Raw genomic sequence first — 27,875 nt, 5'->3', positions numbered from 1 at the left:
ATAATTCATAGATTCAATCTATTAGCATCAGTCTTTTGTCAGTAGTTAGTATTTGTCCTGCTAAATAAATGGCCATTGAATAACTCAGCAACAATTACTGCCTCAGTTAAATGGCTTCTGTAACCTGTGAGCTAGGAAGTTCTCAAAAGAGGAAATTCTACAAGATACCTGGAGTACTGACACTTTTGGAAAACTGGCTCTGGGTTCTATAATTTTTTAGTAATATTTTATTTCTAATTATAAACTAAAATCATGCTTCATAAATAAATGAAACAAATATTTTTCTTAAAATTCTGGGATAACCAATATTATAATTTGGTATATGTAAAATTTCTATATTTATATTTATATGGCTTTTAAATAAAATAATTCTGATTTTATTTAATAATATGTAATTATTTTTATATTAGTAAACATCTATCTAAAGCATCTTTTTTAAGATTGAATAATATTCTGTCATAGTTAATTATTCTGTATTTAGTGACACTGGACATTTTTCCTCTGCCCTAAAATATTCCATAATGAATGTTTTTGCTCTTAAATTGCTATGTACACCTGTGATTATTTACTATTTTCTTAGATATTACTACAGCAAAGTAGTAAATTTGTACTGCCAATAATAAGTTTCAGAAATCCTGTTTGGAAGTTTAACTTTATAAGTCGAATAAATGACTATCATTTTAATTAATTTTTCACTGATCAATATTTTACCAAATATACTATTTTGACATTTTCTTTCAGTCTTGCATTTAATTAAGCATATACCCTGAAGAGGCTAGTATGCATGTTTTCCACAAATCCATTCCAGTTTTAAACTTTCCCCAAACTAACCAATGTCACAATTTAGCTTTATGCCAAAATGTATTGTACTAGATCCTTTACAGTATATGCCTCTTTAAGCAGTTATATGATCCACTTAGGAAAATAAGCTTCTTTGAATAGTATGACCTTATCTTACACGCATTTCTATGAACTTAATTGCAAACATTTCCAAAGAAGCTAAATGATAGTTAATGTTAAAATCACAGTTATAAAATAAAATAAGTGAAAAATAGACAGGGAAATTCTCAAGACAGGAAAGAATTTACCTTTTCATAGTGCTAAAATAAATGTTTTAAATCCTGAAACAATACTGTGAAGTATATACTGTATCAACTTCATTTTACAGAGAAAGAAATTAAGGCTGGGAGGTGTAATTTGCCCAAGAGCACAAAACAAGTCTGATCACACAAGGCTAGTATGGTGTCAGAATTAGCTGGGATTCACACCCAGATAAAGGGTTGCCAGATTTAGTGAATAAAAATACAGTAAAAGTATGTCACAAAGATTGCCTGAGACAAACTTATACTAACAAATTATTTGATGGTTATCTGAAATTCAGATTTAATTGGGTGTTCTGGTTTTTTTCCTCTAGTAACCCTTCCCTTAGGCCTATATGACTCCACAGCATCACTCTGTCTTTGTGATCTGGAAGGTAAAAGCATGAAAAATCAGGCCAAGTCACCCTCGTCAGCAGTATGTCTCTAACAGGAAGGGCCACATTTAGGAAACCACTTCTTGTACACAAACTGTGATTCATTTTCCTCATTTATAAGAAGGATACACTCATAAACCCTTTAGCACATTATCTGTACATAGGTGCTTAAATCATTTTTTCTATTATTATTACTATTATAATCATTATTATTATGTTCTTTACATCTAATTAATGCTTCCTTTGAAATATTTTAAATGCTTCTTAGTCACCCAATTCGGATCTATCATTCGGGAAAGTGGTCACTCTGTGGTCCTCCTTAATATTCTCAGCCAGATAACACTCCTTGGGAGGGAGTTTTCAGAAAATTAGTATTTGTTGTATAATATGGAAGACCTTTTTTTCTTCAGGTCAGTCTTCACTGTGCCTCTGCCTCTCTCAAGCCAACCTTACAACCCACTCTTTGGTGGGGTGGTTTCTGTGATATCACCTGTGGTTTAAATGCACAGGTTTTGTAGTCACAGTCTCCACCATTCACCTCTGGCATTTGCTACCAAATAGTGAACCTTCTAAGCCTCAGTTTCAGTTTAGATGGGATAGGCATGGTAATATCTTGCAGCTTGGCTGTGAGGATTAAAATGAGATATAGAAAAATTAAAAATGTATCACAATTTTTAAGACATAGTAAACAAGAAGTGTTCTTTTTTTATTTAAAAAGAATAATGGCAGACTTATGCTTTATTTTATAATAATTAGCTTATTGTCATAAATTTGCCTGAAATATACTAGGAATAGTTCATCTTTTTTTCTTTTTTAGTCCAGCTTCAATATGAAATATGTAAAGATGTAATTAAAACAAATATATCTAAAAATAAAATTACAAGATTTGAAATTTATAGCCATAGAATGTTTATTTTCACATGATTAGCTTTTTGTTTGAAGCTTTCTAAAATGATTTAATGAATTAAATAAGAGTTGGAACAAAGATCCTAATAAACCTTTCTTCCATCTGCCAACTTACTTCCTGAATGGTAGAACCTGCCATTATAAAATAGCTCTTCCTCCAATGAGTCATACACACACACACTTTTTACCTGTTCAGTATGATTCATTCCTTTTATCTCAAATACACCTCCCTTCATAAGTTCTCACACTTCCTTCATATACCTTTCTTCTTTCAAAACTATAATTAAGGATGGACTGGATATTATTAATTCTCTGGATATGCTTATTAGTTCTGTAGCCTTGAGAAAATAACATAAGCTTCTTGTGCCTCAATTTCCTTTGTAAAATAGAAATAGAATACTTACCTCATTTTTTTTGTGAGGATAAAAGGAACAAGGTCATAGCACACTATTTGTATGCAAGAGGACACTTAATATATGTGCTCTCTCTTCCTTGCCCTTTTCTAAGCTCTAGAAATGCACCTAAACTGATTGATATTGCTCAAACCTCACTGAGATTCAATATATCACAATGACACTTGATAGCTAGGTACAAGTGTTCATCAAATAACTTAGGGAAAGGAACAGAGCCATTAATGACACCTTATTTCTAAATAGTTTATCATAATTTTCATCAATAGGACCAAGATAAATAATTCATTTCAATTTTTAATGGATATGTTTTATGTGTGGTGTGTGTAACAATGTAAAATGAGAATTCATCATAAAGGCATGCAGTTTGTTCAAGTGTTCAATCATTCAATACATAATTTCTGAGCACCTATACTGTTCTAAGTTCTGGGAACACACACAAGCCCTTTCCTTAGAGACTAAACACAAGGGGGAGAGAGAGGAAAAAGAAAAGATGCTTACAATATAGTGTGATCAAGAGCTGAGGAAGCATATACAAGGAGCCCTAAGATTTGAGGAGGAAAGTAACTGGAGTGGAAGACTTTGGGGAAAAATGATTTCTTTGCTGAAATAAGTAGGAATGTTGTTTTCATATATAAAACATACATCCTGGGTATTTTTTCAATTTTAGATTTAAAGAGTAAAAGTTTGTTTTCCTTTATTTTCCCGTCCAAAGTATGATTAGCTTGACCAAGTCAGTTCATTACTAGGTTTCTTTTCCTGAGACCTCGAATAACCTTGACTGATAGAACATAACCACATTGGATTATCTGTTTAGTAAGCTACTTTTAGTTTGTTTCCTGGTATTGCTTTGTCAGCTCCCTGTAAATCTTTATAATCCTATTTAAACTGTCTCTAACTATAGATGCTCATTTACATGACATTGATTCTCCTGTATTTTCATTTAGAAAATTACATGATCTAAGGGATTCTGACTCTGGACTCTGAGTTATTAATTTGATAGTCTATCTTCCAACACACCAAAACCTTCAGCCAAAGTGGTCAATGATGTCTCCTCAACATTTTTAACCATAATACTCAACTGTCATGTTTAATGTAATAATTTAATGTCTGCCTCCTTCCATAAGAATTGTAAACTTCTTGAAGGCATTATTGTATTTCTAATGTCTAGCTCAATGCATGCATATTCATCCATCCAACAAGTGTGTATTAAACGCCAGGCTCTTTCCTAAGCACCGAGAGTCAATAGTAAATAATACCAAGTTTCTGCCCTTGTGGAGGATACATACAAAGAGGTGTTCCATGAAGTAACCAGGACTGCTGATTCCAAGTTCAGAGCTCTAGATTCAGGACCTCCTCTGCTGACTTCATATAGACACTTAAGTGCTTAATACAGACCAGCTATATTTCCATGCACTAACCTTCCTGGTTTATTATGAACCAATCCTTTTTTTAAAGTTTTCTTTATTCACCTTATCTACTCTTTTTGTATTTTTTAAAAATAAACATTTTAACAATTGAAGCCCTAAGGTGCATTATAAAATGCAACTGGGGGCGGGGGGGGGGGCCTTCCTGGTGGTGCAAGGGATTAAGTGTCAGCACTATGAAACTATCACCAGCCACTGCAGCACAAGTTTGATCCTCCACCAGGGAGCAACCCACATGGTGCAGCAGACCTCTCCTTTCTCACCCACTGCTCCCCTCAGCAGTGTATTTCAGTCAGTCTGCCTATTCTGTTCCCCACTCTGTCTGGTGAATCCTCTCACCCCTTGCATCTCTGGCCTGTACCCCAGCTCTTGTATGCATAAATAAATCATCCTTTAACAACAAAAAAAATGCAACTGGGAAATCACAAGTATAATAAACCATGCTGATATCTGAGAAAATACTAATAAGAATTACAGTAAAATTTTAATTTATGATATTAATAATTCATTAAATAAAATGAATAAATATACATATTTTAAAAGACAGGAGCTAACACTTTAGAGGGTCTCATTTACTCTCACTTTCTAAGTTGAGTAAGAAAGGACTCTTCCCAGTCATAGAGTGAGCTAAATAGAGATTTCTGAATTTTATTCTTTTGGTTATATAAACACCATGTTTTTTCTTAGGAATAAAAATCCCAAAAATTAATGTCACTCACAACAATTTATGGTGCTGCATCTGCATAATATCCAAAGTCATTTGAAGAAAAATACATTAAAAAGTTCTTCTAGCCACCATTTAAATAAGGGAAACAGTGATCCTTAAAAATAAGTTTAAATATTTTTTTCTGACTGTTTTCCTCTTTATTTTTGAACTGAAAAACAAGAATCATAATAAATTGCCTTTCTACCTAAATAGACCTTATCAAGAAATTGAAAATTCAACTGTTATTTAAAAAATCATCTCAGTGATACATTCTTGCCTTTAAAGTATATCCAATTAGAAATGCAAATCAAAACTACCATGAGATACCATCTTACACCAGTGAGAATGGCACATATTAAAAAAACTAGCAACAACAAATGTTGGCGAGGGTGTGGAGAAAAAGGAACTCTTCTGCACTGTTGGTGGGAGTGCAAACTGGTCCAACCACTGTGGAAAGCTGTGTGGAGATTTCTGGACCTACTAAACATAGAGCTTCCATATGACCCAGCAATTCCACTCCTAGGTATTTACCCAAAGGACACAGAAACATCAATTCCAAAGAACACCTGCACCCCTATGTTTATAGCAGCACTGTTTACAATAGCTAAGCTTTGGAAACAACCCAAATGCCCAAAAATAGATGACTGGATCAAGAAGATGTGGTACATATATACCATGGAATATTACTCAGCATTCAAAAAAGATAAACACATGCAATTTGCTGCAACATGGATGGCGCTGGAAGGGATCATGCTCAGCGAAATAAGCCAAAAAGAAAAAGAAAAATACCGGATGGTCTCACTCATAGCAGGAATCTAGAAAACTTAAATAAGGGACCAGGAAAATGAATAACTATAAGAAAGTGAAAATCAAAATCAACAAAAAACTATGAACCAGAGACACTTTTAGGGGGGCGGGGGCGGGAGGGGAGGGATTGGGGTCAGAATGGGGGGCTGCAATTGTATGGGGAATATAAAAATAAAATTTATAAAAAAAAAAAAGTATATCCAATTAGCAATGAATTAAGAATACAGACTCTAAAATCAGGTCCCTTAGTAAGTACCCCGTACCCCATTGCATAACTTACTAGTTATGTGTCCATAGGCAAGTTACTTAATCTGAGGATTAATAATGGTACCTCACAAGATTTTTCTGATGATTTAAAAAACAAATATAAAGTGTTTAGAATAGTGCTTGCCCGCATGCTACATAAGTGCCTGTTAGATAAGCAATAAATAATACTTTAGATCACATTTACTATCATCAGCAATCTTTGTTTGATAAAGGCAAAATGTTCAATTCTGATGTCCATACAAAACGTTTAAATAAAAATCTAAATTTTAAGACTTGTTATTCACATTTGGCAAAACTATTCCTCCCTCTCAACTTTTACCTATTCTCATCTCCATGTCATTCCATCTCCAAAAAGCCATCCACATGTGAAAGTGTGCCTTTGTTATGCTGACTTGTTAACGCACCTCTCATCAGATTAAGAACAAGAAAAGCAAGATCTAGGCCCCTACTATGAAACTCTTAGGTAATAAAGTTAATAGCACTGTTGACCACTACCTAGAGTAAAGGTAAGGTGAGCAGGCAAGAATGTTTGCTTCAGTGCTGAAGGAAGGCACCCCAGTCTTAGCAAGGAAGGTTTTAGCAGGAATTGTACCCATTTTATGTTGCATAATAGCCTGCGACCAAGGGTTTCATTGACTAGTTGGTTAAGTAAGTTAACTTTACTCTTTGCCTCTGGTCCCTCCTGCGTAAACTGGGGATTCACAGACGATGTTTGGAGACGCAACGAGTTACCGCATATAAAGCGCTTGCATGCCATGATAAAGCAAGAATATATTGCAGTAAATTTTAGCTATATTATTAGTTTGTGCATCGTCTTTCCTTAGGGTTCGTTGTCAATAACTCTATGATTCAGAAAAGGGGGTGAGGGCGTCGGGAGGGTGAAGCAGACGGACAGCAGGAAAAACTGATAATAACACAGGAGGGCAAAGTCTAATTCTAAAGTCCCCAGAATAAACGTTAGCTTGAGGATCGGGACAGAATTCCAGAGCCCAGCCACTTGCTCACTAAAAGCTTCCAGGCAGGGCGCTCAGAATCCAGGGGCCGGATATACTTGGACGTCCAGGTCGGGAGCGAAGCGGCGCCCCCCGCACAGCCTCCTGCCACCAGCTACCAGGAGGATTGGCTCAGAGGCCGCCACCCTGCGAAGAGCGCCTTTACCCTGTGAGTTGTGTCAGTGTTTTCTCCATGGCGTGGAAAGGTAATTGGAGTTCCCGCCGGCCACTCGGGTGACCAAGACCCACGGCCCCCGCGGCGCACGGAGAAGGCGCATCCCACTGCGGGGCGCGGCTCCCAAGAAGGCCCCACCCCGCAATCTCCATTGGCGAAGCTGGCGCGGGGCGGGGTCAGAGCGCCCAGCTGTGACCCCGCAGCTCCTCCTGATCGTGGGTCCTGAGCAAGTAGCAGCCGAGGCTAGGAAGGGACTGCGGCACCCAGGGAGCCCCGTCCGGGGGCCATGGGGGCACAGGTGAGGCTGCCGCCCGGAGAGCCCTGCCGAGAAGGTCAGTGTCTGTCTCGAGCCGGGGGACCTAGCACCTGGGTGTGGGTGAGAAAGGGTGGGCAGTCTGGGTGCTAGTGGAGACGGAGAAGGAATAAGCCCACCCTCACAGCATTCGTTCAGACTCAGCCAGACTGCCTCTCCGTCAGCCAGTCAGTCAACAAACCTGTCTCCGCGTCTGCAATATGCTAGCCTCTGTGGGACAGCCTGAGTCCTGTAAGACTTAACGTGGCTCCTATCCTGGTCTACCACGTAAATTCCAGCGTGCTGAGTTTCGAGACGGGGAAATTAAGGAAAGACTTCCAACTCTGATTTGAGAAAGGTGTTTTCCTCTGACTCACATCTCGTGTCCGCGGTGCACACCCCTAGAGGTCAGAGGGCGGATCCAGAGACCCGGCACACGCCCGGGGTTGTGTCCTGCGCTGGCTCCTCGAGGGTCAAAGCCGTAGAAGGTCGGGCATCCTGGACCCCGAGGGCGCTGGACCCACCTGAGCCGCCCAGGTTTCTCTTTCTTTGAGTTGAAAGTATCTCCCACCCCACTAGCTCGTGTCTGACTCGCTGCGCAGTCATTCGTCTGTGTTGGGCGCTGTCCTTTGGAGGTTTGTCATTGTTGGCTGGGCTGGGGTTTCAGCCCCTCCCGCTCCCCCCCGCCCCCAGACGACACCTGTGCGACACCTCCCTTATTCCCCTTTGCTAGGTTTTTACAACACTAGCCCACTTTCTACCATACCCCCGAGGGGAGCGCGTGTGGAGAGCTGGTAGGGGCGCTCCGCGCTCAGCGGCAGGGACGATTTTCAGTGTCAAGGGAAAGCCGATTTCTAATTTTCCTGGAAAGCAAAGAGGGAGGGCGAAGTGCGAAGCATGGGAAGAACTATATTTTTCCAAAGTTGCCAGCAGTTTTCTCGGTGATCTAGCTTGGCTCTTCCTGAGTATTCCTTGGAGTGTTAAAAAAAAAAAAAAAAAAAAAAAAAGGGCGGGGGAAGGGTGGGCAGGGGAGGGGAGAGCCAAAAAGTTGAAAGTGGTTAGTGGTTGCCTGGGCAGCTAGATCTAGAAGAATTTCTTACATAGTCAGTTTGTATGACCTTTGTGTAATTAATACCTAAACCATAAGTCCGACTGCTAACCCATCTTCCTTGTTTGTCCAAGGATCTGTATGTTGGAGGGTGTGTGTTCATTACACCTACTTGTTTAAACATCCAGATGTTTTTCCTGCTTTGCTCATGCATTAGTTCCAACAAGAAGTATTCAAGTTGGATGTTTAATACTGGGATTCATTGTGGTAGTTAATTGTCTGGAAGACTAGTGAGAAAGAAAGGAGAGAAATCAAATCTACATTATCAACAGTGGTGGGAAGAGATTAGCTTTAGCATCATTCTTCTCAGCTTTGATTTAGAGCCCTTGAATCTTTATTCATCTGTAAACTGGGAATAGTTCTTACAATTGTGAGGCATAGATGCAGGTGGGATTGTATACAAAGCAGATAGTTCAGAGCCTGATATGGAGTAAAGACTCAGTTTTTCATTTATTCATTCATCCAAGAGTCCCATGTCCTAGCCACTGATCCAGGTGCTAGTATAGAAGAATTTGCAAGAAAATCTGGCCCTAAGCTCTAGGCCAAGTTTCTGGTCCCGTGTAGCTTACTGACAGTCTAACGGCAGATAATATGCCAGGAAGAGATAAATAAAAAAGGACATTCGAAGAGTGATGAGTGCCATGGGAAATGTATTGAGAGAGTTAGAATGTTTGGATTGGGTACTCAGGGAAAGTTCCTTACAGAAAGTAACAGAAGCTAGCACCCAAATGACCAGGAGTCCATCATGAGATCTGACGGAAGAACATTCCAATTGGACTTCCATGAAGAAAAAGTTGACCCCATAATTCAGTTTTTACTTTTAAAACATAGATGGGGGCTCCCTGGTGCCACAAGGGGTGAAGCACAGCAGAGCGAGACAGGAGAGGTCTGCTGCACCATGTGGGTACCTCCCTGGTTGGGGATGGAACTTGAGCTGCAGAGGCTGTGGATAGTTTCACAGTGCTTGCGCCACCAGGGACATCCCTACCATAGATTTCAAAGTACTGTATTCAAAAGTGCTTCAAGGTAGTAAAATTGGGGCCTCCCTGGTGGCCTTGGAGCTGAGTCTCAGCACTATCACCACTAAGGCCTGAGTTTGTCCCTGACCAGCATAGGATGCTGGCCCACGTATGGCAGAGCAGACCTCTCCTGTCTGGACTGCTCCTCCCCTTAGCAATGTATTTCAGTAAATCTTCCTGCTCTGCTCCCTCCCACTCTGTCTCCAGTGAATCTTCTCACCACCACCACCCTTCCCCCCTGCACCTTGGGCCTACACCCCAGTTCTTCTATGCACACAAAAAAAGGTAGTGGGCCTCCCTGGTGGCGCAAGGAGTTAAGCACCGCACTATGAAGCAATCTGCAGTCTCTGCAGCACGAGTCAGATCCCCAGCCAGGGAGCTGACCCACATGGTGCAGCAGACCTCTCCTGTCTTGCCTGTTGCTCCCCTCAGCGGTGTATTTCAGTCAATCCACCTGTTCTGTTACCCACCCTGTCTCTGGTGAATCCTCTCACCCTCCACACCCCTGGCCTGTACCCCAGTTCTTGTATGCATAAATAAATAAATCTTTAAAAAAAAAGATAGTAAAAATTCTCTATTAGGTTGTTCAGAAAACAAAATGCTATTGATTGTTTAGTCTCCTATTTAATACGAATTGTCCTGATTGTTATTCAAAACCTTGATATAGATGTCTGCTTATTGAAATAATTATTCCTTAGGTTCCTTTCCTGCATCTTCATTCTTTAAAACTTTTCTTTTTAATTTCAAGAAGATTTTATCTTTTACAATTTAGTAGCTTTTATACTAGATTATAAAGTATGAAAACAGCAGCACTTTATATAGGAAATCTGTTGGTTAATAGCCCTCCTAGATTATGTAGCTTCCAAACACACTGATAGAGGAAAGTTTTTATTTAAAGATACAGTTTTTAGCTTTTTTAAAAAAATCAAAAGTATCCTTTCAATGTTACTTTAGTGAATTGAAATAATATACTTCTTACCCAGCCCTATTGGAGTTTATTTTATTTTATTTTTTTAAGATTTATTTATTTATGCATGCAAGAACTAGGGTACAGGCTAGAGGTGTGGGGGGTGAGAGGATTCACCAGAGACAGAGTGGAGAACAGAATAGGCAGATAGACTGAAATACACTGCTGAGGGGAGCCATGGGCGAGTCAGGGGAGGTCTGCTGCGCCATGTGGGTTGCTCCCGGGGATCGAACTCGTGCTGCAGCGGCTGCCGATAGCTTCATAGTGCTGACACTTAACCCCTTGCGCCACCAGGGAGGCCCCCCTATTGGAGTTTATATGTAGATATGTCTACTGTGATTTGATTTCCCAATTTACTCAAAATTATTTCTCATTTTTATTCTCTTAAGTTATTTGCCCTACGTTATTCGTATTAAGCTCCTCTTAGTCCTGTTTATTGGTGCTCTTATTAAAATTGTCAGTTCCGTGCTCATACCTGCCTCGGTGATCACTCTCATCAGTTCCTAGGATAGGGCCTGGCACGCAGGTGACGCTGTATAAGAATTTGCTGAGTGTTAATACATGAATACCTAACATGGTGCCTGCCTTGCATGGTAGATTTTCAACAACTGTTTTTTTGTGTGAATAAATGAAATGGCTATATGAATACACAAAGCTGTTATAAAGTCACAATTAAGCGGTAAGAAGAAGTGTGTTTGATGGGTTTTATTAAATAGGGCAATATGATGAAAAGTGACTGAGTACTTTAGATTGGGAAGGCAAAGAGAGTCTTTCTAAGAAGGTGGCATTACATGAGAGCCCAGCTTTGGAAGAAAGCTAGCCAGCCAGCTACTGGATGAAGTAGCCAATTCTTAAAAGCCTTACAAGGAGAAGGAATTTAGTCTATAAAAGGAATTGGGAAGGAAAAAAAGACAAGTAATAGTAGGGAATGAGCTCAGAGATAACTGAAGGATTCTACAGGTCCTTGTAGACTGTAGTGGGGATTTGGGATTTTTTTCTGAATCATAAGGGAAGTCATTATAGAATTTGGGGAGGCAAAATGCCAAAATCAGACCTTATCTACCTGATCTTGTTCTCCACCACCTTCAACCTCAGCTCAGACCATCTCCCTCCCTCACCCCACACACATTCCACCCCACAAGCACATTCCTGACTCAGGGTTTTTGATTTTTCACCTGCAGAGAAGTTCTTCTGTTTAATGTTGTTTTTGAAAAAGTATTCCTTTGTGCTTGCTTCTTTTACTGCTATCTGTGACACTCAACGTATCATGTGTTTATTAATTCATTTGTATGTTTCATTTACCCCCCTCTTAGAACGAATATAAGAGAGCAGGAATTTTGTTTAATTATGTATACATTGCATATTGTATCCTCAGCTATTGTATCCTCAGCTTCTAGAAAATACCTGATAGTAACTACATAATATTTATTGAATCAACTAAATTGGATGACTTTTTAGTGTTATATCAGAGAATGGGTAAGAGAGAGGTGTGCAGACTTCAAGCACATAAAGTTTTTTAAAAGTCCAGGATTAGGGGGCCTCCCTGGTGGCGCAAGGGGTAAAGCACTGCACAATGAAGCAATCTACAACCTCCACAGCATAAGTTCAATCCCCAGCCAGCCAGGGAGCAACCCACATGGTGAAGCAGACCTCTCCTCTCTTGCCTGCTGCTCCCCTCAGCAGTGTATTTCAGTCAGTCTGTCTGTTCTGTTCCCTGCTCTGTCTCTGGTGGATCCTCTCACCCCCTGTATCTCTGGCCTGTACCCCAGTTCTTGTATGCATAAATAAATAAATCTTTAAAAAAAAAAAAAGTCCAGGGCCTCCCCGGTGGCGCAGCGGTTGAGCGCTGGGTTGCGAAGCTGCCCGCAGCCTCTGCAGCGCCGGTTCGATCCCCGGCTGCTCCCCGGCCACCAGAGGAGGGTCCCACATGGCGCGCAGACCTCTCCTGCCGCCCGCTGCTCCCCTCAGCAGTGTACTTCCGTTCTTCTGCCTGTTCTGCTCCCTGCTCTGGCTCTGGTGAATTCTCTCACCCTCCCGCGCTTCTGACTGTACCCAGTGCTTGTATAAATAAATAAATAAATCTTAAAAAAAAAAAAAGTCCAGGATTAGGGGCCTCCCTGGTGGCACAGGGGTTAAGACACAACCTATGGAGCTATCCACAACCACTGCAGCACGAGTTCGCAGCCAGGGAGCTACCCACATGGCGCAGCAGATCTCTCCTGGCTCACCCACTGCTCCCCTCAGCAGTATATTTCAGTTGGTCTGCCTGTTCTGTTCCCCGCTCTGTCTCACCTCCCCCACTTCTAGCCTGTTCTCCAGTTCTTGTATGCATGAATGGATAAATCTTAATTAAAAAAATGTTCAGGATTAGGAGTTTAGATTTTTGTTACAATTGCAATGAAAAATCATTGAGGGTGAGGATTAAGTAAGGGAGTGACATTATCTGATTCACACTGGCTGATAATTGAAGAACAAATTGGAAGGGACACAAGAGTTCATTCATTCTTTCCTTTGCTAATGTGACTAGGCAGATGTGTCAGTCTGCTGTGGCTAATAACACACAACCCAGAACTCAGCGGCTGAACCCAGACATCATATTTGTGCATCAGTGCTTATAGGTCAGTTGATGGTTGACTGATCTAATCTGGGTCCACCTGGGTTTGATCTGAATCAGGCAACATGTTCACCTGTGTTTGGCTCCTTCATGTGGGGTGAGCCCAGATCTACTCTATGTGTTTTATTTTTGGGGCTCAGCTACAAGGGGCAGCAGTATCCAGGGAAGCTCAATTCCTAACAAACACGGAAATGCAAGAAAGTAAACACAAACACAAAGGTGCATTTGGATCCTCTCCTCACATCACCTGTGCTTATACCCCCGCCCCCGCCATTGACTTCCAAGTCAATTCCAGTCCAATAAATAAATCACATCAGGGGAAGAATCCGCTGCCCACATTCTGAGGAGCAAAGGAGTGAATCTTTGCTGAATAATAATCCAAATAACACATGGAATAGATGGTGAGACAAAGATTTCCTCAAAGTGGAACTATCCTGCAGTGATTAAAAATATAGTTTTATGTAATCTCTGATTTCTTAAGAAAATAATCCCTCCTTCATGTAAAAAACTGAACAAATTAGATGATTTTTCTCTATAGGCAAATTGTACTTGAAAAATTCTTCCCAACATTTCATGTTGGTATAAGCATTAATAATAATTTACAGCTGGCTTTATTTGTACTTTGTGTGTTTGTGTTTTTACTTTTTTGAAATAAGAAAGAACACTAGGGCCTCCCCCGTGGCTCAGCGGTTGAGCGCTGGGTTGCGAAGCTGCCCACAGCCTCTGCAGCGCCGGTTCGATCCCCAGCTGCTCCCCGGCCACCGGAGGAGGGTCCCACATGGCGCGCAGACCTCTCCTGCCGCCCACTGCTCCCCTCAGCAGTGTACTTCGGTCCTTCTGCCTGCTCTGCTCCCCGCTCTGGCTCTGGTGAATTCTCTCACCCTCCCGCACTTCTGACTGTACCCAGTGCATGTATAAACAAAACAAACAATAAATAAATAAATAAATGCCTCTAAAAAAAAAAAAAAAAAAAAAAAAAAGAAAGAACACTAGGTTGGGAATTGAATTAGTTGGCTCCAGTTTTGGCAGTTGTGACTTTGGCAAGTCACTTGGAGTCTCAGCATCAGTTTCTTGAAAGGATCTTCCAACTACAAGTCCATATGAGTTTAGAGCTGGCCCATCAGCAACATTTATGAGGTACCAGGGTTGTAAGTAAATTATCCTGGGAACACAGATAGCTTATGACCAAACCACAAAATTTAGAAGGCATCTTCAGAATCATATAGTCAAACCCCCTCATTTTAGAGATGAGGAAACAGAAACCAAGAGTGAGAACTCAACTCCCCCATAATTACAAGTATTTAATATTAAAGCCTAAGCTGTGGAAGGCATATAAGTCCTATAAAATTTAACCTTTATATTTTTAAGCTGTCTGGGTAAGTAAACTTTCACATCTATACGTAGAAGATATGGATTAAGTTGAACTATATGAAATTTATTTTTGTAGGATCAAAGGTTGTCAAAGATCATCAAAAATTAATTACACATGCTTCACCATAACTGACAACATTAACCTTACTATTTGGAAGGGTAAAAACACTGGCTATTACCCAATGCCCACCAACTACAAAATAATAAATTAATTGTGAGATGGTCATATAGTAGAATCCTATCACAGTGGGAAGAACAAACCCTGCAGCTACATGTATCTACACTGACAAATCTCAAAAACAAACAAGTCACCAAAGAATATATACTACATGATTATATTTTTATATATAAAAGAGGCAAAACTAACCAATTTATTGTTTGAAAAGATAATCATCTAGGGAAATAATTTTTTTCAACAAAAGAATTTGAAGCAGGAAACTCAAAAGAGAGAGCCATTACCTCTGAGGGGTGATGTTTTTATTTCTTAAATTGGGTGATCAGTGTATTGTGTATATTGAATTCTTTTTCTTTTTTTCTTCTTTTTTTAAAAGATATATTTATTTATGCATGCAAGAACTGGGGTACAGGCCAGAGGTGTGGGGGGTGAGAGGATTCACCAGAGACAGAGTAAGGAGCAGAACAAGCAGACTGACTGAAATATACTGCTGAGGGGAACAGCGGGTGAGTCAAGAGAGGTCTGCTGTGCCATGTGGGTATCTCCCTGGCTGGGGATCGAACTTGTGCCACAGTGGCTGCGGATTGCTTCATAGTGCTGTGCTTAACCCTTTCTGCCACCAGGGAGGCCCCTGAGTTCTTTTTGTTTATACTTAATAACTGTTTGTGAAATATTAATTCCTCAGTAATCAGAAAAATAAATAATAACAACATCTAAGAAGTAATACATACTCCCTGCTAGCAGAGTATAAATTGGCATAATCATTTTAAAGGGCTATTCAGTGTCTATTAAAATGAAAAATAATGAATGTGACAATATTCCTCTTTCAATGTTGAATTAAAGTCTGGATTAAACTTCCTGGATAGCTACCATGCTTACTGGAATCTTAAGAAGCCAAATGAAATTTTCAGATATCTTGGAAACACTCTAAAGTCCCAGCCCACATGTCCTGTTCACCCATCTTTCCCTTCTACACACCCCCACACCCACCATTCACTCCCTTCTCATTCTATCCTTCAGTCTGCTATAGGCTCTGTCCTTAACATGGCCCAAAACATAAAACAATTTAAATTCTAAGGTCAGTAACTTAGACAATATTTTTATTACTTTTTTTATTACTTTTTATTACTGCCATAAATCTTGGAATGTTAATGTCTTTCACTGCAAGAACGTACAATACAACAAAGATAATAATAATATGCTCTCCCTTATCACCCTCTGCCTCCACAGCCCTTAAAATGTCAGGAACATTTTGCTATGTCTACATCTTAGAGAGAATATTGTTTGACTGGAATGAGCTCCACCCACACTATTTTCAGAGATGAAGTTTTGGAATGGTTATGTTAACTACACAGGAAGAGACATTGATGCAGCCACTGAATTTACTGGAAAGTCAAATCAGATGTTTTCTGAGAAATTAATAGGAGTGAAACTCTTACTGTCGAAGGGTGCTTTCCATTCTTGGAGTTTAGATGACATGAACAGTGCCCAGAATAAGATTATCAAGAGCTAGTTGGCTTGCAAACTTGCTGCAATTTTCACTAAAACACTCTGACTAAAATCCCACAGTGTAAGGATTATCCCTGAAGTGGTATCGCTGTCCTTGGAATATTTATAAGTTTTGTCTCAGAATTTATACTATATTATCAAATTAAAGATGCTTCATTTTCAAGTTACAGAGATAAATGGAATATTTATCATGAAAAACTTGAATTAGATCATTTTACCTTTTCTAGATCTGCACTTCATGGTTGCTTCTTAACTTTGTATGTGATAAAATTCAGATGATTTCATAATGTTTTGCCAGTGAGGCTTAGATGCAGTTAATAAAGCTTTATTGCTAAGACATCATTTGGTCAAACTATCTTTTGTTGTTTTGTGATGCCTTCTTAAGATATTTGAAATATAAAGCTGACTTTTTTGTTGAATTCTAAAATTGTTCTTATGTTTTCTATGCCCTTTTCTGTTTAGGGTAATGACTAATGGGAAAATATGCCTTTTATGTATTATTATGATTGAGATTGAACATCTTATAAGTTTTTGTTTACTTTGTTTTATTAAGGTAACATACAGGAAAATATGCTTTTTAAAAGGAAAAAAGTTGAGAAGACAGAAAATCTAGTGAAAATGTCACCTTCTTAGCAATTTTTCAATAGAACAGATTATTTAAAGTTTCTTATACAGTGTAACATTTTTCATTTTGTGTTTAGTATTTAACGTCTAAATTCCTAAGTACTTGTTATAATGGATCTGGTTCAGTGGATTAACATGCTTATTTGATTCCTATTTTAAGAAAATCCTGATGTTTAATTTACTTTTCTATTAGATACTATTTTATTTAAGAGCAGGTGGGTTAAAATAAATCTCAAAAATAATTCTCTTCAGGGAAAGAATTACCAACAAATAAACCCAGCTTGAAACATGTCTTTTGAAATGTACAGCTGATACCCCACCAAATGAGTTAGCTAGATTTTCTGGGAAGCAATTGGTGCAGTTGCAATGCCCTTTTGCTACATTCAGTTGTCACAGACACTGCTTTCCAGGAGACATGTTGATAATGTGAAAGGGGGAAATGCATGTGGGGGCCCTGTTGGGAATAGCTGAGTACAAGCCAGGTCTAAATAGCTAGGTGCTGCACCCATTGCCTGCTGTGTTGCTGGAACCACCGTAAGCAAGTGTTGCCAGATTTTCCAATTTATAAGAGGAATGCAGACCTTCAGGTGACATCTCTTTTTGTAGGTGAATTCTCTTATTAAAATGGTAACAGCTAAATATTTTTAAGAAACCCTGTGAACCAAACTGAATATATTCTTAGGCCTTTGGACTTCCCTTAATTCATTAAAAAAAAAAGTTTTTAAGTGCATTTAAGAAAAGTGTTTCAATTCTGTCTACTCAACTTTCTCTTTCTTGCAGAAAGGGCGTCAACACTGATACCTCTCCTTGTTTGTTGACATTTCCTTCTTTCCTTTTTTTTCAGGCTATGTGCTATCTTTGGTCTGTTCAAACTCCTCCCAGGCTTGGTGTGAAATCACAAATGTGTCAGAACAGCTGGCTTCTTCTGTCCTGTACAGTGACCTGAATGCCAGCATAACCAATCTGAACATTTCTGCAAAGGCTGAAAACAAATACAGTCTTTATGTGGGCCTGGTGCTGGCAGTATGTTCCAGCATTTTTATTGGCTCCAGCTTCATATTGAAGAAGAAGGGTCTCTTACAACTGGCCAACAAGGGCTTTACTAGAGCTGGTAAGAATCAGATACAACTGCTGAATTTAAGTTTCTAATCCTCTTGTAAACCCATAATGCTATAGCAATAATATTTTATTGCCTCTTTTTATTTTAGCCTCTTCTCTCTCTTCTTAGCAGGTCTCTTATCAGCTTTCCAAGATGGAACCAACTATGTTTCCTTTAGGTTGAAATTGAAATTCTTGCTTACTGTGTGGTGTGGGTTCTTCTTCCATAGCTTTAGACTGCATTTTCAATATTCAAGGTTAGGTCCTGCTACCCAGTGCATGAAACATGTCAGTGACTTTTCTCTGCGCTCAGAATAAAATCCCAGTATCTTTCCACAATCTGATCTGCATAAAATGGTCCCTGTTACCTCTCCACCTTCATCTTTCAACACCCTCCCTATTTTTCTCTTGTTCCAGGAGACGCCAAGTTTGTCCCATCTCACGGTCTCTTTTTCTGAAACTCTTTTCCCAGCCTTTCATTTGACTGTCTCAGCTTTTAGGTTTCAGCTTAGATACCACCCCAGAAAGACCTTCCTTGACCCCCTCCTTTGGGAGGTCTCCCTCATGCCCATTCCATTGTTATCTCTTTTCTCACTATGAATTTCCTTCAAAGTGCCTGTAATAATTTGTCATTTTACATTTATTGTTTGAATACTTGTTATCAACATGTTTATTTGGTTATTGACAGTGTGTTCACAAGAGCAGGAACCTTTCCTACCATAGTGTTTAGCACCCAATAAATATCTGTTAAATCAATAAATTAGTAGTAATAAAATTAGGTTGCTATTTATAATAACATGTCACATGTTGAGCATCCCTGCTTGATTATCCTTCATTAACCATAAATTTTCTATTTTTTCTTATCAAATATATTATAAAAATTATCCTGAGGTTTGCATGAAAAAATAAACATCTGTAAAAAAAAAATCTATAAATTGCTCAAACAAGTTTGTGAAAGAGTACTGTTGAAAGGGAGATTTGCACTATCAGAACATAAACATACTGCAATTCTGTATTAATTGAAAGAGCTTGGTACTTGCATTTTAAGAAAGATAGACAAAACAATCAAAGAAAATTGAAAACTCTTAAGGGGACCCAAGTACACCTAACAATTTAATATATGATTTTCCACTAGAGAAAAGATGATTTATTCAATCCAAGTATTGAAATAGTTGACAAAAATTAGAGAAGAAAAAAGTAAGAGTTTTACTTTATATCATTCAGCAAAATAAGTTCCATTGAGTTGTTATAATTAAATTTAAAATGAAATAATTTTTTGAAAACCTAAAACTTTTCTAAGCAAGAAATAAGGAAAAAATCTATTCTACATAAAGGAAGAAATTATTTGGAATGACAAAAAAAAATTCCTACATGGAAACACTGAAAAGAAAAAATAAATGACATACGGGGGGTTGAGGGGAGATTTCAAAATATGACAAAACAAAACCAGTACCAAACCCTAGAAATCTGACTGTAGAATTGAGATTTTCAGAGGGGAGGCTAGAAAGTGGAGAGCAAATTGTGGAGTAGGCCCAGTGGATTATGGTAGAGAACTATGAGATCCCTGGTAGATGTGTATGGCAACACACATCTGAAGGGGAGTGATCCTATACCTCTGAAGAATATACAGTGTTGTAAACCACTGTTATCTTAATTTTAAAAAGAAAGGAAAAATTAAGAACAAAAAATTATCAATTTAAAAATATATATGTAAACATTAGTTAAGTTCCATAAATTATAAAGAGTAACTATAGTCAACATAAAAAAGATTAATACCCTAACAGAAAATAGGCAAAGCATATAAATAAGAAACTTACAAAATAAGAAAATGCAATGGGCCAGTAAACACACCTAAGTAAACATGTCACTAGTACGGGCAAAGATATCAGCTACATAACAATGAACTCCTGAGTTGTTACTTTTTAATAAGGTTTTTTCTTTAAAAGATAATATCTATATGTCCATTATATCTAAAAACAAAACAAAACAAAAAGATAATACCCTGCATTTCCAAGAGACTGTGGGGAATAAATAGCCCTCGCAAATGTTACTGGAGGCAGTGTATGTAGGTGGGTACAAACGTTCCTGAAAATGTTAGATGTCTTAAAACCTAATACTTCTGAAAACTTATCTTAAGAATAGGGATCAAACCTAGATTTATATGCCAGTATATTTATTTAAGAGTTTTAGACAATGAGAAGAAATCTATAAACCTATGAATTCTATATGGTAATATATGACTGCGTTAAGCTATATGCATAAATATGAATATTCAACTATTATTGAAGGACATGAGAATGCATTTGTGATATATTACTGTTTTTAAAAACAGATTATGAAATTATGTCAGAATATGTTTTCAATTTAGTCACCTGCAAATTTTGTAAGAAAATTCCAAATAGACATAGTTTACTCTCTGGCTAGATAATCTTCACAGCAAATGTAACTGTTTAGTTTAATTATGACAGAATTGTATCCAATTCACAGGTTTAAGTACATTAAAATTGGTGAGAAAATAACATGTTCTATAACAAATGTGACTGAAGGTCATGATTATGGTAGCAGGAGGATAAGGTTTAGAATACCTCAGGGAAATTTTTTGTCCTTTTCATTAAACAGGACAGCAGTTCAATCTCAGGATGCCTGGGAAGAGAATAAATGGAATCTAGCTGGCTAATGTTTATTCTCTAATTGACTATCCAAAATCTCAAAAACTTCCTTGCCAGCCATCTTTTTTCCCATTAAGATCCTCATTAGGTGCCAATATTATTTACAATTTGTGGTTTGTGGTCTTTAATTTTAACTGTGACTGAAATGAAGTATTCAGGGTTCACAACACTGGCATAAATACAGTCCTAATGATGAAATAAAATTTCCTTGCATGAAAAGACTGACTTTCTGTCGAAATCAGAGGTGATAGAAGAGTTAAACCATTGGAAATAAACATGTAGATATGTTACAAGACTAGGTGTCCTCACTCATCAGTCTTGTCAACCATAAGCTAGTACCTTTCCTAGAAATAGATTCTTCAAACCTTCTTTCTCTAATATAGAACTTAATTTTTTTATTTTACAGGGCAAGGTGGACATTCTTACCTCAAGGAATGGCTCTGGTGGGCGGGGTTACTCTCAAGTAAGTTCCTAATGCTGAGAGTGGCGTTTGCTTGTAAAATGATAGATACATTGCACAAAATTGTTCAAAAATGATTAAATTATCCTTCTGATAAGGATTTAAGTCTAGACATTTTAATACCTGTATAATATATTACCTTATATATAATGAGACCTAAAATTTAAAAGTCATTTTTACTCTTTCCACCTGTCCTCTCATTACTGCCTTGGAATGCAAGGGGAAAAGTTAATATTTGAAATATTATCTTAGCACCAACTTCCCCTTTCTCTTGTATTTCATTCCCAGGAACAATTGGGGAAAATGCATTCCTCCCACATTTTCCCCACTCCTAACTTGAATCCCATTATTCTAGCCATATAGTTTATAAGGAATGGGTACATCTTCATGGCCAAGACCCAAACATGGATAAATTAGCTTTTTAGCACTAAGAAATGGAGAAAAGATTGAGGATGTCAGCACTGTTCTTCCTTCCTGACTTGCCCTGAAGTTTAAGAGACTCTAGGATGTGAAGCACTTTCATAATGCTTATGTGATATCTGTCCAATAGAAGGCAGTGTTTTCTCCATAAGGCATCTTTGCAGATTTCTCTCTCCCTCTAACACCTATGATTTTTTTTTAAATCCCAAACCTGAAACTTCAAAAGGCAAACCTCATATACTGAATTTCATACCACTTTGCTAGTCATCTCCCTCTGCAGCCTTAAAACTTTCATTTATTTTTCTATGCCAAGTAATGTATTTTAGTATTTCTGAGCTCTCTGTAAAAATAATGATTTTTTTAATAAATAGTAGAATCTAAAAGGATGAATAAAACTTATTTTAACATCTATTTTCTTCATTTGAATAAAAATTGAAAACAACTATATTGGAAAGTTTCTAGACAAATGTTTGGATGACTCTCATTTCTCTCTCTTTTACTTATGCCCCCCCCCACACACAATAGAATGAAAATGTAAAGAGAATATTATACCATATAGGCTACATTTATGATTCATCATGTACAAAGTTTATGCCAGTTTTGAAAAGTGAAGAACATGTCTCCATGTTTAGAGATTTTATCTACTGGCAAACATATAATACTTTATTCATGAAATTAATATTTTCCTGGGAAGCTGTCTAGGGAGATAAAAATACAAATAATGTTAAATATTTAAGGAAAAGTTGAACTTCTAAGAAAACCACATAGCTCTGCTTAAGAAAGCAGTCTTCTAATTCTTCTGTGAGTTTAGACTTGTCTTATAATATTTTTCTAAAACTGACTACTCCTCTAGATTAGCCAGGTATGGGGCAGGAATGGAAGAAGAGCATAGTAGCCAGACATCTTTTATCTGTTCTAGTAGCTCTCTGTACAGTGTCTGTTTGCTTGGCATCGTTTGCCAGAGTAAAATACTGCATTCTGAGGCCAAATCTTCAACTGTGACCTATGAGAGTACCTTAGCCCCAGAAAATGAGCCCAATTCTTGGAAGTATTTTCCCTCACTCTAGAAGTTATTTACACCTCAATAGCTCATGGAGATCTAGTGCTCCTTAGCTGAGAATAGTTTGCAAGAGCACATTGTTACTACTTGAAACAGCTTCTTGGATCTCCTAACTGCTATGACACTTTTACTCTTGCCAGTCATCTGAACGTCACAAATGCCTGGCTTTCTGGCCTTTTAGGCTACTGCTACCCAGACAGTAGATGTCTGCAAAGCATTCCAGTTTCACAAGTTATTTTTTGTTAATGTACCTGACAGAAAGTATTCTTGAGCAAACAGTTTTCTATTATTCCAAAACTACCTCTACTCAGTTTCATCTGAGTAACCAAATATGGTTTTGGTACTGAAAGAATTCAAATCTCTGTTGAACATCATTTTAAATGTGTATCCATCTGTCACCAGTTTTTATATTAGTTGAGTTTGTATCACCGGGTAAGTCTAGTTTATCTGCATCCCTTATCCCAATCATCTGCTAAGTTCAGTGATTCCTTTCAGCTTTATCTAGTAATATCTTTGGGATATGTCTATGTTTTGAATGTGCCATTTGTTTTTGTTCTTCTGATATGTAAGTCCATCTTTTATGTTAATTCTATTGTTTGTTTTATTTACAGTGGGAGCAGGAGAAGCTGCCAATTTTGCAGCTTATAGTTTTGCACCTGCCACCTTGGTCACCCCACTGGGTGCTCTGAGTGTGCTTATAAGGTAAGTGAGCAATAAGAAGCTTGGCTTCTGTAAGGATTTTAAAACTATGATGAACTTCAACCACAAAAAAATATATTTCATCTACAAGAAGCATAACTCAAAACACAATTTAAAAATCACAAAAAATAATTTGAGAAGACTACACAATAAATAGTATTAGAAATAAGAAATCAATAAGCTTTCTCATTGTTATATAGAAAAGCTGAGAGTGAGCCTAGCTTCCTGCTAACAGAAAGTAATTGTTACTCTTATGAGGATTCAAGAAAATCTAACAGGGTTTTTCCTCTGTCACCTGAACTTGCACAGCCCAGTTAGTCCTTTCTGTTGTCATAGTGTTGTCATAGCAGAGGACTGAATAAGCATAGTGTTTGAGTTAAATTTCAACTCTCATAAATGTCTTGCATTGTCAGCTGGATACTTCTGTTTGGAAACCTCTTAGTTTCCCATAGAACTAGAAACAGGAATCATTTTCCTGTTTCATAGAATGTGGGTCTAATTTTTCTGGGTTGGTCTTTTTTATGATCCCAAATGAATGTATTCAATGGCCTCAGGGATTCTTTTATTTTATAACTAAATACTGGTTTTTTTTTTTTTTGCTCTCTTTTCCTTTTATTCTCCATTCATTATCATCCTCTAGTAGAAAGCTTATGAATAGGCCTATCCACATTTTTTTTTAAACCTTCTTCACAATATACATAAGGCACAATATACATAAGGCATTTGAAACAATGTCTACACAACGAACAATAAATAGCTGAGGCTGCAATCCTCATAGATGGCCAAACGCGGATTACTCTGGACAAGTACCTGGTATTGCCACAGTTTGGGAACAATGGACATTGATATTGCTTTGGTGAGAGTGCCAGGGCATCAGGTGAAGGAGGCCAGTGAGCAGGTTCCACAGCAGACCTATTGATGGAACAGAAGGACAATACTCTGCTTTCCAGGGTGGTAGCAATCTTGAACATCTGAGTCTATGGCAACCAAAGCAATGGGATCATGGCACAAATAAAAGTATCAAGGCAGTAGCAGTTAGTAAGGAAATATTTCAATGTTTTGACCACTATATTTTTGTATTATTGTGTATTAGCTAAATATTAGGTCTGTTCAGGTATTCCTTAGGCATGTATTTTTCTTGAAGCTTTCTGGGGCCTACATGTATCATGCCAAAAGATGGCAAAGAACTTTCATTTTGTTTGGTCTTACAGAAGAAGATGGAGACATTGAAAATGAATTGAGTAGGACCTCTTACAAGGTCATGGGAAGGTCACAGAGCTATTTACATATGGAAGTAATGAAGTAGATTTGACCATCATCATTTCTGAGTTTTGAAATGAATCCAGTTTTTCAGAGTCACATAACAGGTTCTAATCAGTTGATTGAAATTTAGGGATGCATGAATCACAGTGTGACTTGTGAGGTACTGTAGAATCAAAACATAATTTAAGAGTATTTTGTTTTCCTTCTACCAACAGTGCGGTATTGTCTTCCTATTTTTTAAATGAACACTTGAACATTCATGGGAAAATAGGCTGCATATTGAGTATACTGGGCTCAACTGTGATGTTTATCCATGCCCCGAAAGAAGAAGAAGTTGCTTCCTTGCATGAAATGGAAATGAAATTGAGAGACCCAGGTCTGTGATTCAACTAAAAGAAACATTTACTGGAATTCTGCTCTACTTTCTCTCCTCATCAAAAGATACTGGCAATAATTTGGTAATGGACTTCCTACAAGCCTGCTTATGAGTTGGTAGCCTCAATTTTACAGTCAGACTTATAGGGTTTGTTATTGGTTTGGTTTTATCTGACCCTTTGTTTTATTTCTCTATGTTGCACATAAAGGTGACTTTGCTTAGCATAATTCCCTCCAGTTCCATCACGTTGTCCAAAATGACTAAAATTTATCTTTCTTTATAGCTGAGTCATAGTCCCTTATGTGTATATACTACATCTTCCTAATCCACTCATCTTGAAACACCTATGGTTTTAAACTTAGAACTAACAAAATTTCACAAAGGCATGATTGTATTAGCGTGTTCTGAAGTCTAAATCTTTTGTTCCTGACAGGATTTATTTCCTTTGCTGTGATCATACTTGTGATCTGCTTGGTGCTGATTTTTATTGTGGCTCCCAGGAAAGGACAGACCAATATATTGGTCTACATTTCAATCTGTTCATTGATTGGAGCATTTTCAGTTTCCTCTGTCAAAGGCCTGGGAATTGCTATTAAGGAACTATTGGAATGGAAGCCAGTTTACAAGCATCCCCTCGTCTTTGTTTTACTGGCTGTACTTGTGCTTTCAGTGACAACACAGATTAACTATCTCAACAAAGCACTGGACACTTTTAATACATCTCTTGTGACTCCCATTTATTATGTGTTCTTCACATCCATGGTAGTGACTTGCTCCGCCATCTTATTTCAAGAATGGTATGGAATGAAAGCTGGAGATATCATCGGAACCCTGAGTGGATTCTTCACCATTATCAATGGTATCTTTCTTCTACATGCTTTTAAAAACACTAACATTACCTGGAGTGAGCTGACATCCACTAAGAAAGAAGTGTTCTCTGTGAATGGCAGTGATGACAAGTATGTCTTACTTGAGAACATAGAAAATTTCACCTCGGGATATGACGATGATGTCACCTTATTTAGCAGGACTAACGAGCAAAGCCTCTAGAAACGCTGAACCTTAACCAATGTGAGACATTTGGAGATGAGAAGGAATATCTGGTTCTTGGAAGAACTGTTAGAATTATTAAAACTTTTCAAAGTTTTAATGATTTCCATTTGCGGCTAAATAAAAATGCCTTTGTGGAACCAAGTTCACATTTGAAAATCAAGATTTTGTTCCTTCTGCAGTAGACTTCAGTTTTTTCCATTCTGTAAACTGGAAGTATTTCCCAAACATAAAAGAAGTCAAAGAGCTGGATTAGTCTTAGAATGATCTTTTTTTTTTTTCTGGTTACATTATATTTGGCTTTGCCCTGTGTCTCTTCTGCTTTTAGCTGCTACTCTTAGTCTGCTAGTAATTCTACATAAACTTAGCCATGTGCTAAATAACAGAGTATCCATCATCATTCTCTAATGAGTTATGGTTTCAAGATATTAAAACTGAAAGTGAGGTCATTGAAGCTTCCCCCCTCCCCCGCCCCTTGCACAAATTCCTTTTTAAACTAGATAAAGGGTAGAATGTTAAAGGAAAAAGTAGCTTTGCTTCGGAAACCTGCTTCTTGGAGGACTAGGATGCCCAAAATACATACACCCTAAAAGACTTATGAATTAGAATTTACTGACAACACAAACATCTTCTACCAATTAAAAAGGGAAGATGGAGGACAGAGAAAAATACTTTCTATTTTAAGTACAGTAATTTTTTTTTTCTTTTCACAAAAAACAAAGCCACAAATGATTGTGTTTACAGGTTCTTCTGGAGAAATCCAAGGGAACTGAATCATTTTTTTGTTCCTTTCTTTTACTATTATCCCAAAGGTGATTTTTCTTATTGATAGAGATTTTTATAAAGTAATCATTATATTATTTTAGGATTATATTTTATACTTCAATTTTTCTAAGATGTCTGGCCCACAAAAGCTGATGGGTTTGCCACAGGCTGCTGGAAAACTACTAAAAAATTCTTTGTTAGAAATCTGAGTGACTTAACATAATTGTTCTCTTGAATTTTGGCCTCCAAAAGCTGATGGGTTTGCCACAGGCTGCTGGAAAACTACTAAAAAATTCTTTGTTAGAAATCTGAGTGACTTAACATAATTGTTCTCTTGAACTTTGGCACTTCTAGCCTTACTCAGAAAACTACAATTAGTGACTAACTTTTTAATGCATATATATCCTGTAGTAAGTGACAGACTCTTTTTTTTCTGTATAATTTCCTCCTGGCCATGTTTTCCATACATTTTATTGATAAGAACTTTGGGAGAATAGGAAGGGGACTGGACATCCCAGAATATGAAATATTAAACCCATGATACTACTATAGGAAAATACATTTTTGCATTAAAACTTTCATAAAATCTTCCTGTCTCTTTACAAATGTATAGCAGGAATAACATTTTGGTGGTCGTTAACACTTATGGACAGATTTTTCCATCACCTACTGATTTAATTCTAAGAAACTAGTTACCTTGTTTCTAAGCTAAATTTAACTTCTCTCAATATTAAGCAAATCCTAGCCAAAAAGTTGTCTTTTTAAAAGAAATCCTGTAGGTTGACTGGATTTTATGGCTCGCACATTAAATGTTACCAGTTTTGTTAGTCTGTTTGTAATCTAGCTCAAATCTATATACAGTGATAATAGTAAATTCAATTATTCAGAATTTTATTAAACTGCATTTCCCTAGTTCTGTGAACTGTGACTAATGTTCACAGCGATGACCTGAGATTGTAGTTTCTTTGGCATTGTTTAGTATGGAGTGCATTTCAGTGAATTCTAAGCTTTTGAAAATTGTTAATCTCTGGATGATATGTGGATTGATACCTCAGGTCAAATATATGTTTACTTTGCTGGTTGCTGTTTCGCTTTAACTGTCTATCAGATATATAAGCTATGAACACAACCTTGTAGGAAAAGTATTTTCTGAAACGGTAATGTTTGAAAAT

At 37.7% G+C, this 27,875-nt stretch overlaps 1 protein-coding gene across 1 annotated transcript; it reads left to right on the top strand.

Moving 5' to 3' along the window:
- Positions 1 to 7,450: 7,450 nt before the first annotated feature.
- Positions 7,451 to 25,938, top strand: NIPAL1 (NIPA like domain containing 1; the record flags this gene model as incomplete). Its single annotated transcript, XM_084233236.1, has 6 exons — positions 7,451 to 7,496; positions 17,688 to 17,954; positions 21,017 to 21,073; positions 23,162 to 23,252; positions 24,728 to 24,888; positions 25,322 to 25,938. 6 exons carry the CDS (start codon positions 7,451 to 7,453, stop codon positions 25,936 to 25,938), a joined length of 1,239 nt encoding a protein of 412 aa, XP_084089362.1.
- Positions 25,939 to 27,875: the final 1,937 nt, after the last annotated feature.

This window comes from Talpa europaea (genome assembly GCF_964194135.1).
Source record: "Talpa europaea genome assembly, chromosome: 5".
In the NCBI taxonomy this organism is placed as follows: Eukaryota; Metazoa; Chordata; class Mammalia; order Eulipotyphla; family Talpidae; genus Talpa; species Talpa europaea.
This window is presented reverse-complemented; position numbering and strand designations above follow the sequence as displayed.